This window comes from Falco rusticolus, chromosome 4 (assembly GCF_015220075.1).
Source record: "Falco rusticolus isolate bFalRus1 chromosome 4, bFalRus1.pri, whole genome shotgun sequence".
Lineage (NCBI taxonomy): Eukaryota > Metazoa > Chordata > Aves > Falconiformes > Falconidae > Falco > Falco rusticolus.
The window spans coordinates 4,447,044-4,460,829 of NC_051190.1; the positions used below are offsets into that span (position 1 = coordinate 4,447,044).

Here is a 13,786-nt window from a genome sequence, read left to right on the forward strand (position 1 = left end):
AACACTTCTCTCATTAGCGAGTTGAAAAGCATTCAAGATCTTGGGACAGAAGGTTCCACAAAAATTCCAGTTAACTTATTGAGTCAGTACAAATGATGAACCGAGAATCATGACTTATTTATTAAGCAAGTGCTTTCCATTCATTGCTCTGTCTGAAAGACAATATATTGAATACCTTCATTGAATGCCTTTCATTTAATTATGTCACCTGGCTTTATGAGCTGTAGCTAGCTCACAAGCAGCCACTTGGTCAGTTCCAATTTAAATATTAACTACTTTGAAAGCTATTTCAATACCAGTACTAAGTGTTGACTGAAACCTGAAACTCTTCAAGTTCAGAGAGCTCCTTTCTGAAATAGAAGAGGACTTTCTTCCTTCAGAAAAAATATCTAAAAATAAGCCTGTCTGCCAAAATCCTAAGATAACAATCTTATTGATAAATCTTTCCTTTGCACAAGATGTTTCAGGAAGATCACCAATTGCATCTATTTATTTCTAGTTGTTGCATTAGGGCTACCTGGGCTGCTCATTAACGCTATAAATTGTTAAATTAAACAGGGATATGAGTCCCCAGGCTGTTGAGCAGGCACTTAAAAAAAACATCCTGAAACAACTAAGCCATAAGCATTATTTCAGGCATCAGCTCGCAACAGCTAGACATGGGGAAATAGTTACTCAAACATGATAATTTCAAGAAAAAATTAAATTAACATACCGTAATGCACTGTGGGAATCTGAGAAGCCATCAGCCTCTGTGTCTTCTACTATTGTCCAGTCAAAGACTAACCCTGCCAATGTGCTGAAAGTGTTTCCTACAAATCAAAATCAAATTAAAACAAAAATAACCAAAAAGCATACAGTCTTCCTGGAACAATGACTTTTTTCCCCCTAGAAAATTTCTGTATCTTACCCCCAAAAGAAGCAATATCTGTATTTAGTTAAAAATCACAATCTACCTTGCTTTACTGACTTCTGCAAGTTTAAGATGTTTCTGTTAAGTGGCTTTTCTGTTCACATTTTGCAACACCATATTCCACTTTATGGTTTTCACAAAGCCCATGAGATAGGTGGTGGCACCTGCACCTATCATCCACTTGTCAGTCCTCAAGACATCCTTCGCACCCACCACCTCCTTTCCCCTTTGACCACAAAACCCTTACCATTTCTTGGATATTAGCAGGACATACATAAACCTCCCCCCTCAAGCAGCTAAACAATCTTTCATTTTGAAACACGTGGATCTCAGTTCGCAGCACAGATGAACTGCACTTCCCACAAATACTGTTTTGGTTTTGAGCACAACCATGATTTATCCATAACAGGAACAAGTTTTCACTCAAAGAACTCAAACTGAGCACCTTCTTTCCAGAAACTGTGAACCACCAGAACATGAGAAATTGCAAATGGTAAAAAAGGAACAAAAAGGAACAGAAAGGAATAAACAGACTGAAAACAAAGATTTATCATTATCGTATTTAAGTGTAATGAGCTGCTAATATGAAAGATCTTACAACCTTCAAGATGAGTCTTGCTCTGAATTGCAGAAGTTGCAAATAAACACTGAACTGGAATCCCAGTATTTACTATATTTTAAAAGATTTTTTCATTTGTGTTATTTCCTTGACATTTATATCTATATTAATAAAGTAAGAATCAAAGCAGATTTATCATCAGATTCTTATGCTTAAAGGTTTATGACTTTTTAAACCACAAAAATATTTTAAGACAAGGTAACACAACACACAGCCTATGTTGTTGCTCCCATTTCTATACAAATTACTGCATATAGCTCCAAATCCCAGATAAATAGGATTTTAAACACAAAACTCTAAACACACAAGGCAATATAATTAAAATTGATTCAGAATGGATTAATTAACATGCATTCAAGTCTGACTTTCTTTAATGATGCATGGTTTGGCTTTGCAAAGCTGTATTGCACCCTTTTGTTTTGCTGCAACTGAAAATAACAAGGTCAGTGGAGAAACGCCCATGGCAGCACTATGAAGAAGCTATGCCTGGACAGAGACAGTGCTGCAGCCAATTGGTAGCAAAAGCTTGAAACTGTCCCTTACAGCTTCTGAAAGACCGCCGGGCCTGGGTGTCCTGGCTCCTGTCGGGGTCCCTCATTACAAAGACAAAGTCAGGTTATCAAAGAAACTATCATGGGCATTCCCCAGACAACGAAGGGTCTCACTCGTTCAAGCCAGGATCAGATATCTCTGCAGCATGGTGGGCAGTGGCTGTCTCCACGTTAAACCCAGCAGCAGCAGCACCCAAGGAGGCAGACAGGTAATACAGCACTTGTGATGAACCATAGTATGTCTTTATCCTTCCCTGAAGGATCACACAGCTGTAACAGGAGCTGCAGACCAGCTGCCCTTCGGCCAGCTGTAACATTACCCTCCCAGGCTCCTCAGATGTCAACACAGGCAGTGACTTGCGTTCCCACTCCACAACCATAACCTCGCCCAGAGCTGCTCCTCCTCTGTGATGCTTCAGCAGAAATGTGTCTCTCTCACTGGCAAGGCTGGAGTAAATCCCAGTAAACAAAGAGAGATGTCTTGATGCGCTGTGCTCCATTGCTGCAGCAGGAAGCCAGCGTTCCTTGCACACTCACAGCCAAAGAAATGCAAGCTCATATCTTTAAGCCTTTCTCTTACTTAACTCACCTCCAGGGAAGTCATAATAAAATAACTTGAGCTAAGTTCAACAGATAAAAGAAAACAATATGTGACTTTTTCCCCCCTCTACATTCTATACTTTATTTGGCCAAATATGTCCATGATAATCTTCCTAACTTTCATTAATGATCTTTGAAAAGCAGTATTTGGGAATTGAGTTTATATTTGAAGTAGCTTATTAAAAACACGTACAAAAAGAAATCCACAATTACGTAACTGATTAAAAAATAGAAATTATATAAAAAATATATATATGTGGAATAGAATAAGGAAAGAAACTATTCCTGAAGATATACCCTGTATAATCCATAGTAGGATTCTACTCCTCTACACAGGATTAGAATCATCAACATTAATGAATGGTCTGACCCACACCAAGTGCAATAATCTGGCAATATAAAATACAATAATCACCATCTGCCCAAAGCAAATTGCACTTGGTATATCCCTAGAGCCTACTTAACAACTATACATACCAGGGAAAAAGCTCTGTCACTACAGCATTGTATACGTACAATTATTGATACAAAGCATCTACTCCCCCTCTCACACAGGCTGCACTAACAGGCTTGACACCCGTTCCTTGTGCAAGTTTTCAGCAAAATTAAGCAGATTTTTCCCAACAGTCATTGAACTGGATAACTATTTTATATTGATTTTCTCACCTTCTGAATATTAAATAAAAAGTGTTCAAGAGTCCTTTATTCAATTCTCTGACTTTTCCTGAACAGTTATATCCCTCAATAAACGTGCCACTGCTCTTGAATTTATTTTTTAGAGTGTTCCAAGAAAAACCACTGAGAGTCTAATATGTCCAAAGGTCTCCCAAGAATGTCAATGTCATTTGGGTCAAAAAGAACTGATTTTCAAAGCTTTTGAGTGTATCCTGATCTTCTAAACTTAAACAATGTGTTGACTAGAAGCCATAGGACTAAACTTCCTAATCTTCAATCATGCAGATTAAACATTCTTTGTGAGTTTGGAACCATTGCTCCTGTTCAGACTCTAACCTGGGTGGCTACAAGCACAGATTTGTCTTATTGAGCATACTTGAAAGTTTGCAGAAACGCCAAGCCAAGAATCCAGTATTACACACAGTATAAGAAAACAAAATTATTTTTCATTATTAACATCGTAACATGGTATTCATGACTTACAAAAAAATTAAATGTAGGATGAGCTCAATCACCCAAAACAAAAAATTCAACCTTTTCTAGCTGCTTTACATATAATTTCCTTTCAGCCCAGCAGTTGTCCTAAAAATCACTTGGTTTGTGTGAGTGTTGATGCATGCATAAAAATAGATTGTTGAAACTAAACTAAATTCTTACCAGCATCATAGCTGTTTTTCTGATGCTACAAACAGTAGGAAAAGCAGAAGTTTTCTGCTCCTATTAAATAATGATGCATTCAGCCAAGTGTACTGACTTTTATGATCCTAAATGATACCTCCCAAAAGTGAGCGTAATAATTAAGGAATATTAATCCAAGCAATAGGTGGTTTGGTCTTCAACATAATCTTTAAAGATACTGTTGGACACTTAAATGGACTCAGATAAAATGTTCTTTTGCAAAATTTATTAGACTACCTCAAAAGAAAAAAAAGAAGAAAAACCCCCAAAACTGAACAGATTTACTTCACATCCCTGTGCAGCCTTGCTCAGCCTAGTTAAATCCCGATGGAACACTTCAACAGGACAAGTTCTGGGACTTCTTCCATTACATTTCTACTCCTAATCTGGAGGCAGAATTGTTAAGAACTGATACCTTTTTTTTAAAAAAATTCTGATTTTTATAAATACCGCTAGCACTAGCTTTCTTGGGGGGGGGGGGGGGGGGGGGGGGGGGGGGCGGGAAGGGAAAAAGGCAAGCAAAAGTTGTTGGCAATCAGTGTTTAATCTTCCTATTCAGGCAATATGTAGATTTTATTTTACACTTTAAAAAAATAAGCTACTGAATGTATTATCCAGAGAGCTCCCTTTAAATTACTGAGTTTGGCTTCTAACATTCAATTGTGTTGCAAGTAAAACCTGTGCACGTCAGACAATTGGAATTTCAACATATATTTTATCTCTTACTAGTAAATCTCTTACCTTCAGAATCCAAAGCCTGAATTTTTAGCTCCAGTGGTGAATCTTCAAGATAGAGTTCTCTTGTTGTGGACACAATTTGGATATCATGAATTATATCAACTATAGCATCACAACGAAGCACTTGTCCAGTCACTTGAAGAGACATCAGAAAGACCACATGAAACCAGCAACACTGCACGTGCTTATCAAGAGCACCACCAAGACAAAATGCACCTCAAATGTAGCCAAAGGCACAAGACACTGAAGGAACTGAAACTGGGTCATGACCTTGACTGATAAACTCTTGGTCAAATGGTGATTGTGGCTAAGCAAGCAGGAAAAGCAGTTCCCTTGCCCACTGAACTTTAGAACAAATCTTTAAAAAACCTGTGATCTCCACCTACACTAATAATTACAGATGTTTTCTCTGAGTACAGAGTAAGAGTTTCTACAGTGCAACTGCCAGATGTGGTCCATGTCCTAGAGAACTTCATGACTTTTACCCACAGATGATAAACCCCTATATACTTCTTCATTTAGTGACTGTAAGACATTTAATTGGCCATCTGTTTTTGCCTATCTGCCATTATAAAAACTAACCTGGCACACTGTATGACAGACAAAAAGGCAATTTCCAGCTTTTAAAATGCAAAACATCTGAATTTGCATTATATAAAAAGTAGGTACTGAAAATTATTTTCAGCCACTCCACCCACCTTTTTTTTCCTCAAGGAATTACCTGTTTTCCTGTTAACATCATTAATACTTATTTGAGGTGTTTAGCAAACGGAACTTTGAAACCATATCCATGGAAAGTCTAAAATTACTATGCATATGAACAGAAATGTCTTATTTTGTGCACTTATACATCTCTGCTTTGTTTCTGAAGGATGCCAGGATCCCCATAAAAAAGCAGTGGTATGCTTACAAAAATTAAAACTTACTTATATCTTCAGCAAAGATGATACTTGTCAGACGTGTGGGCTGTGAGGACTGTGCCTGGACAACAGCCTTCTGTGAACACTGGCGCTCATCCTGATCTGCCAGATCTATGCTTGCAACCTCTGGCCTGGTGGAGGACCTACAATATTATTTGGTTGTGTTAGCAGGATTTAAGTTACTGCTAGAAAGGAATCAAAGGTCTGGTTTAAAAGCTACAAACATCATTCACATGAGACAGGCTACACTGTCAGGATGGCAACAGCTCCTTCAGGACTTCAGCAAAAGCAAGCGAGGGCTGAAGGAGGAGGAAAGCACAGCCAGAAGCCCACCAGAGCCCAGGCAGACAAACACAGCATTCTCTCTATTGTGGCATGCTCACCGTTGAATGCGATTCAGAGCTATACCCTGCTACTTAACGAAGTTAACAAAGCCTCTGGCCCAAGCATTAGCTTAGAGGTGTGGACAAGCAAAAACACATACAGAATATTGAGGCAAAATGTAGAATAATTTTAACTGAAGGCCTGTTCACCACTTGCATTCTAAAAATGTTTGAATCAAAGCTCTAAAAAAACCGCATGTTCTCCCTGATGCCAACACATCACAGTTATGTATGTTTGCTATGGCAGAGACTCTGAACATCTAAGAAACAACATTTTTTAATCAGGAAATATGAATAAAAATATAGTCAGTCTGTTTAGCTGAAGTACATACCACTGTAAACCATGCGAAGTTGTATAATCACCTTTGTTGAAACATAAGCTTACATGGAATTCTGATCTAAAATTGATGCATCTGTTACTTCCTGCTCCGACTTGTACAGCTTTTCTAAAGACACGTGCTTCAGGAATGAGCTTGTGGGAAGCTCCTCCTCAACATGGATGTGCAGCCCGGTTCCTACTTCCTCTGTGCCAAAAGCATCAAGATGAATGAGAGGTGGGATGGAAGTGTTTAAAAGTTATTCAAAAACATGCCTCTTGAAATTAGAGATGGTAGCAATGATGGTAGAGATGGCGAGGCCTGAATGTAGACTGCTCAAAGCGATTGCAGTATTCAAGCAGGCCATACCTCTTGCACACAGTTAAAGAGCGTCACCACTCTGGAACTAGGATGAGCTGCTAACTAACCATTTTGGAGAACCGTTTGGGAGAACTGCGTCATAGCTTCTCCACAGAATTCCTTGCTCCTGCTACACCTTCAGGAGTTACTGGCACCCTGCCTGGCCCCCAGCTCAGAGCCCAGCACCCTGCTTAAGCCTCTAATGAATTAAATGTCTGAAACAGCCATAGCTGTTTGTTCAGAAGTCCTGAGTCAGAGCTCTTTCACAAGGGTCCTTTGAAGGCTTAAAACAATGAAAGAAAGCACTGATGACAACGCTGTTCAGGAATTGCTTCTCCCAGATGATGACAGCAGTTCTGATGAAAACATTGCATTATCCAGTAAATGCAATCTAAACCGGGCACTAGATCCCCACCTGGTAAAGTTGGTGAAGCTGGATTGATTTAGACTTTTCTTCTGGAGGATGTCTGAAAATGCCCACCTGTGATCTATAGGAAAAAATCTTTTAACTCTGCAACGAGCCAAAGGAGACTTTCATACGGCAGTATCATACATGCCCTTCTCCCCAGACACAAGTTTTACACACTTTTATTACTGATAGCACCAACCAATCCAGAACACTGAAAAACAAAATTTCTTGTTGTAGTGGGTTTGCATGGCAAGGTTTTGGGAGCAGGAAGGGCTACAGAGATGGCTTCTGTGAGAAGCTGCTAGAAGCTTCCCCCATATCTAACAAAGCTAATGCCAGCTGGCTCCAAGATGGACCTGCCAATAGCCAAGGCCAAGCCAATCCGTGACAGTATCCCTCCGGGATAACATATTTAAAAAGAGGGGAAAAAAATCTGTGCAACAATTGCAGCAGAAGAGAGGAGTGAAAATATGTGAGAGCAACAACCCTGCAGACACCAAGGTCAGTGCAGAAGGAGGGAGAGAAGGTGCTCCAGGCACTGGAGCAGAGATTTCCCTGCAGCCTCTGGTGAAGCCCATGGTGAGGTAGGCTGTCCCCCTTGGCCCACAAAAGTCCATGACAGAGCAGATATGCACCTGCAGCCCCAGGACCCCCCCATGCTGGAGCAGGAGGATGCCCAAAGGAGGCTGTGACCCATGGGAAGCCCATGTTGAAGCAGATTTGCTGGTAGGATGTATGGACCCATGGACAGAAGAGCCTACACTGAAACAGCTTTGCTGGTAGAACTTTTGACCCCGTGGGAAACCCACACTGGAACAGTCCGTTCCGGAAGGACCGCAGCCCATGGAAGGGACCCACACTGGAGCAATATGTGAAGGACTGCAGCCCATGGGAAGGACTCGCATTGGAGAAGTTCATGGCGAATTGTCTCCTGTGAGATGGACACCACACTGGAGTGGGGGAAGAGTGTGAGGAGGTAGAGAAATCAGGAGTGAAGTTGAGCCTGGGAGGGAGGGAGGGATGGCGGGAAGGTCTTTTTAAGTCTTGACTTTTAGTTGTCATTATCCTACTCTGATTTGAATGGTAATAAATTAAAACTAATTTCCCCGAGTCAAGTCTGTTTTGCCCATGATGGTAATTGCTGAGTGATCTCCCTGTCCTTATCTTGACCTCCAAGCTTTTCGTCATATTTTCTCTCCCAACTCATGAGGGAGGGGAGTGACAGAGTGGCTTTGGTGGGTACCTGCCACCCAGCCAGTCAAACCACACTTGTTAACTAAATCGTATCCATTTAAAAAAAAATAACACATCACAGTAAGTTCAATTATCTTAGAGTTAAGAGTTGCAGTCCAGGTGAACATGGACCAATCCAGTTGTAGTCACAGGAATAAAACTGCAAGTTGTGTTTTCAACCTTAAGCAGTGAAAAGCACAATTCTGAAGACAAAATCCAGTTGCACAAGACACCAAGATCCCTTTGGTTCGAAGCAATCGGTAAGACAGCAAACTGCATTTCTTACAGAAACCTCACATGAAACAAAAACACACGTGTTAGCTCTCTAGTTCCCCTACATATGGGTCTGGATTTTATCACACTACACTGTCCAAATAATGAGGCCCCAAAAGCTTGCAGTCCAAGGGCACAACACCCGTCAGAACACTTTTAATTGTGCGTGGTAATAGCGGCGTAGAGGTTCATTGGACACTACTATGCAGTATGGTATTTTTGTCTTGGGAGAAATTAATTAATTTCAAGAATTTTTAATTCATAATATTGGTGTGCTCCCAAAAATATTTTGCCTACACAAAGACTAGTTTCAGAGGATTTTGAAACAAGCCGATCAACTGCTAACTCTGCAGTTTCAAAGTATTTTATCTGCTCAAGGGAAAAAACAACCCATGGCAGCACACAATAGACAATTTAAACATCAATTAGAAGCTTAAGCCCAAAAATTGTTCATTATATTCTAGATACGTAACCTAAGTACACAAATACAAGGATTTTTTTTAATACTAGGGTTTACAGTGTTTCTAAAATAGTACAATTTCTTTTCTATATTAGTAGTACATTTAACTTCCCCATATAGAGAGATTAATTTAAGAGCAAACAATTTGTTATTTTCCTGTTACTCTGTACTTAGGCAACCATGAAAGTTATCCAACATTCTGCAAGTTTCTTTAAACGACGTTAGTATTCACAACCAGTAAGGCTTTTTCTGCACTTGGCTGGTAGGCATTTTAAGCTAACTATGTGGATCCAACATAATATGCATGGTGGCTTTTTTTAAATAAGCATTATACGTATGGAAGTGACTTTTAATTTTATTATTTAGTTCTTTACATTGCTTAATATTCTCTGTCATTCAAATGTTATATATTAATTTGCATTCTTATAGTCTGAATTTAATTATGTTTACAACACAACAGGGGTTTCACAGTGTTTTGTATTTGTTGTTTAAATATACGGCTATGTATTGCAATACATAACCACTACAGTTTGTACTAATAGCAGTGTTGTTAAACTAAACCTAATTACAGGATATTTTTCAGGATAGAAAAAGGAAAGCACAAAGATAAACTTAAGTTTGCATTGAATTTTAGCTGTAAACTTACATACACTCCACAATTACAAAGGAACTTTTAAGCTTTTATGGCTGAATGCCAGTGAACTCTTTGCTGTCACTGGAGTAGGGAACCTGAGACTTGATACTATTTGGCCTCTAATGGTAGTTTAAAATACGATACAGATTATCAACTGAATTTCTTACTTTTTCTTTTTTTCTAAAAAAACATTTTTAGTTTTATTACCAAAAGGATGTCTGCTATTTTAGGCAGTTACCTGAACTGGGCAGGTAAAGTAGGGCCTTTCAGAGGCTTGGTTTACTATCGATTTATATTAATAAAGAATCTGTATGACTACTGTTTTTTACACAACATATGAAATATTTGTGCCCCCTCAATATCATCCAGCGGTATCAAAAGCACTTTCTATTTACAGCTAACTCCTATTCAGAGTCAAGTACAGAAAGGATAAGGCATTAATCAAACAGGCTGTATAGCAAGTATAGTGGCAGTACTCTGCTGTAACACACACGGGGATCACTATTGTGTTCTAGATGAACAAGAAAATTTTGCTTTAAATGGCATCAAAGACTGCAAATTATATCATCTTCCAATTACAGCAGATCTTCAGCAGCACGTCAGCATGCAACAGTGAGAGTTAGTCTTGTCAGAGATCAAAATTAGATCCTGAGAAGCAAGCAATGGAAAGCATTTCTGGCACTAGCTCTTGATCGCATACCAGGGTCTAGAAGAAAAAGCAAGGTGGGGAGGAAGCACTAGAAAGAAGAGCGAGATGAAGGGGAAAAAAGCAAATAAATGCCCCAATATTTATTTTCCTCAGAATAAAATCCTACTTACTGAGGAATTAACGACACTTGCAATAAAGACCACCAGTCTTCTTTCCAATTTCCATTTTTGTCTGTTTTCACGCACACACAGAACCATGTGCCGATATTGTACCTACAGATCTACACAAACCTATGCCTGCACTTTTTTAATTGACTGTTCTCTAATATCACATGTGAATACTTGAATACTTCCATTATACTTAAATCAGCTGGTTAAAACATTACTCTTTCCCTCACTCAGCAATATTCTGTTGATTCTTATTGCTTCAGCGTTTTATATTGTTTTGTCATCTCTTCAGATGTGGAGATGCACCACAACTGCCAGTTGATCTAATCTTTTAGAATTTGTATCAGGCATGTAGCCAGAGGGAAACGGGACAGTGATGTTTTTAAAGAGTTTGGCAAGATTGGATTGACCAATACATTAGGCACCTCACTTCTAGTCACTCTTGGGACTAACACTGTTGACATACAAAAACGAAGAGTCTCAAGAGCCAGAACAGCATCCAGGCAACTGTAGTTGTATGATAAAAAATAGGTTCCCAGAGAACCAAGGATATGGGAACTGATCCCATTCTGAAGAAAACACAGAGGGAGCCTGGCAAAGTTCCCTCAACTCTTAAGGATTTTTAACAACACAGTGGCAGATTATCTCTTTATTGTTCACTCAATCCTCTCCTAGGATGTTTCTTATTGTACTGGGAAAACAGAAAGCAGCAAAAAAATCCTCCATCCAGTCCTGCTTTAGAAGCAAATGGAAACATCACACACAGAGTGAAGGATAAGGCTTGCACTCATGGGTTTTTATAATGGTGACCAGCCGGCATGCCCATTAACTTGAAAGGAAGCAGAGTTAAGCCAGTGATGATTGTTCTCGAAATCCAACCCAGATGCCCGAATTGTAATGTGGATATTTTGTGAAATCAACTGGTAGACAAAAAGATTTTATTCTAAGTGCTTATTTTTGCACCTTTTCTAGCTGCATGAAGGAAAATGGCGTGCCACACTAGTGACAGTCATCTTCCAACTAAGACAATGCAATAAAGGTTTATCCACACAAGTTGTCTGAAATTAGCTTAGCCTTACTGCAAGTTAGAAAACTAAAACTAAAATATTGCAGATTACTTCCAAAATACAATGTCACATATTGCACTATTTCAAATTACCCATTGTAAACCTTCTTACATGTAGACACCCTTAAGGCTTCCATTACTATGGTGAGACACACACACAAACCCAGCAAAAGTCTTAAAACATTTCATGGGTGTTGAGCAATTAAAGCTGCCCCAGAAGTAACAACAGCCCCTACTCCTTCTATCCTCCTTCCCAGGCAGGTTATGCTCAGATTCAAAAAACATTTTTTCAGCAGTAAACCTGCACTACAGGCTGACACACTGGGTAAGAGAAAAAACATGATTTCTTCTGCCTCTTCAACTCTGGCAGAACATCTATGCTGCAGACCCATGCTACCTACTCTGGTTTTGAGCCAACATGTAACACTGGCCTGACCCACAGCAACACAGTCCATTTCACTTTACCAGCAAGGATATCTCAACCCAATTCTAAGCTCATTTGGCTATCTACAAGAGCTTGAAGCCAAGCTGGAAAAGCACACACTGCACTGCAGCCTGCCTACCTGCCAGACAGCAGCGTAGACACCTCCCAGAGAGAGGGAGAACATTTTGTTGCCTGCTGTAATGGCCTTAAGAAGTAGGAAATGCAGCACAAGTGAGAGCTAAAGAAGGGGTAAGACTAGCAGGAGATAACAATCATTATTTAAGATGTCATTTTGTAATATGGAAATTAACAGTCAGTATCTCACACAAAATACTTTTCCGTGAAAGTCAAAGACAGGGTTTTTTTAGACCCGTAGTAAAACATAATCCACAACAACTAAACCCCTGGATTATCCGTTGAGACTGTCAGTCTTGTAGCAAAGTAACAGACCTCGAACAGCAACACTCTTATTCAATACACATTTTTAAAACACATAAACCACCACATACATCCCCTGGAGTGATAAGATCAATTTACAACCCAGTATTAGAAACATGACAAGATAAGGAGCTAGAAAATCAGCTCTACCTGCTAACTACTGCAACAGCAGCGCTGTATATAGGCTTTGGTTTCTCTGGAAGCACCTGTGCATGACACAGCTCAAACACTACTCAGCTGCTGGATCTCTCACTCCAGCTCCCTGGCACCTGCTCCTCTCCCAATGGCAGTTAGCTTCCTGTGACCTCCGTGAGGGCTTCAGTAGCACACAAATGCTGTTATTTAAGGTGGCAATAAAATCTCATTTGTTGTATTTGCAGCAAACAACATTATACAGGGCCATTATCACCTTTGGACAGTTTCCTATAACCTTGCCATAGCAAAACTTCTGACTTCAATGGTCAATGGTTCAAATTCAATCAGTTGCATTTCTCAAAGTTAACTCCTGAAGCTGAAACTTTCTACCAGTTCTCACCATGTATCTCAATTCTAAAAGATATGAAATGGTATCACAGACATGTAAGCATATTTATCGAGGACAGATAATTTCTGCCATAAATACCCTATGCCATGCTGCATACCTTGGGGAAAATGTTGGGGGGGGTTGTGTGTTTCCCTCCCAAAATGTTATTTTGGTAAGGCTGATTTCAAGGAGGCAATTCTGCTCCTAAATGCTTTCATTCTTCTAGGTGTCATTACTGGATTAATGTAATTACAAGATAAATACAGATGTAATTTAAATGCTAAAAATATCTGCTCAGACTGTGTTTTATCCCTAAAGATAGTACCACGTACAGTATTTACAGATGGGAACACCGTATGCTTTGAAAAAAAAGCTTTTACCAAAAAATAATTTTAACATAAAGGCAACCCAAACTCCAGACGGCACAAGCATCTTGAAAATCTGAAAATAATTTAAAGCTATGTGTGTAACTTTATCATTGCTCTCAATCTGCTCTGGTGATGATAAAACTTGACCTTTTCCCTCGGAATCACTGGAATTCTCAGACACTACAACAACTGCTTTGAAAATATACCTTTGAAATACCTTTCAGAGGTAAACTTGAAGCCCCAAAGGGAAACTGGAAAGAAATAAGGTCACAACATGTCATAGACTTATTTTTCATGAAATTGGACACTCAGGTTATGAATTCTGAAAGTTTGAGATGACTAATGCAGTCCTTCAAATACTCAAAGGATGTCTTTTGAAGACAGATGC

General features: G+C 39.4%; 1 protein-coding gene across 2 annotated transcripts in view; it reads right to left on the reverse strand.

The window, feature by feature from the left end:
* The window catches only part of NUP210 (nucleoporin 210), a 69,403-nt gene that overhangs the window by 52,847 nt on the left and 2,770 nt on the right, over nt 1-13,786 (reverse strand). The window contains exons 2-4 of one of the 2 annotated variants that reach the window (XM_037384915.1): nt 5,701-5,837; nt 4,778-4,909; nt 716-812 (exon numbers count right to left, since the gene is read on the reverse strand). In XM_037384915.1, the coding sequence (XP_037240812.1) occupies nt 716-812; nt 4,778-4,909; nt 5,701-5,837 (366 nt within the window). The remainder of the gene's footprint in view (nt 1-715; nt 813-4,777; nt 4,910-5,700; nt 5,838-13,786) is intronic. The other variant, XM_037384916.1, reaches the window with a different exon arrangement.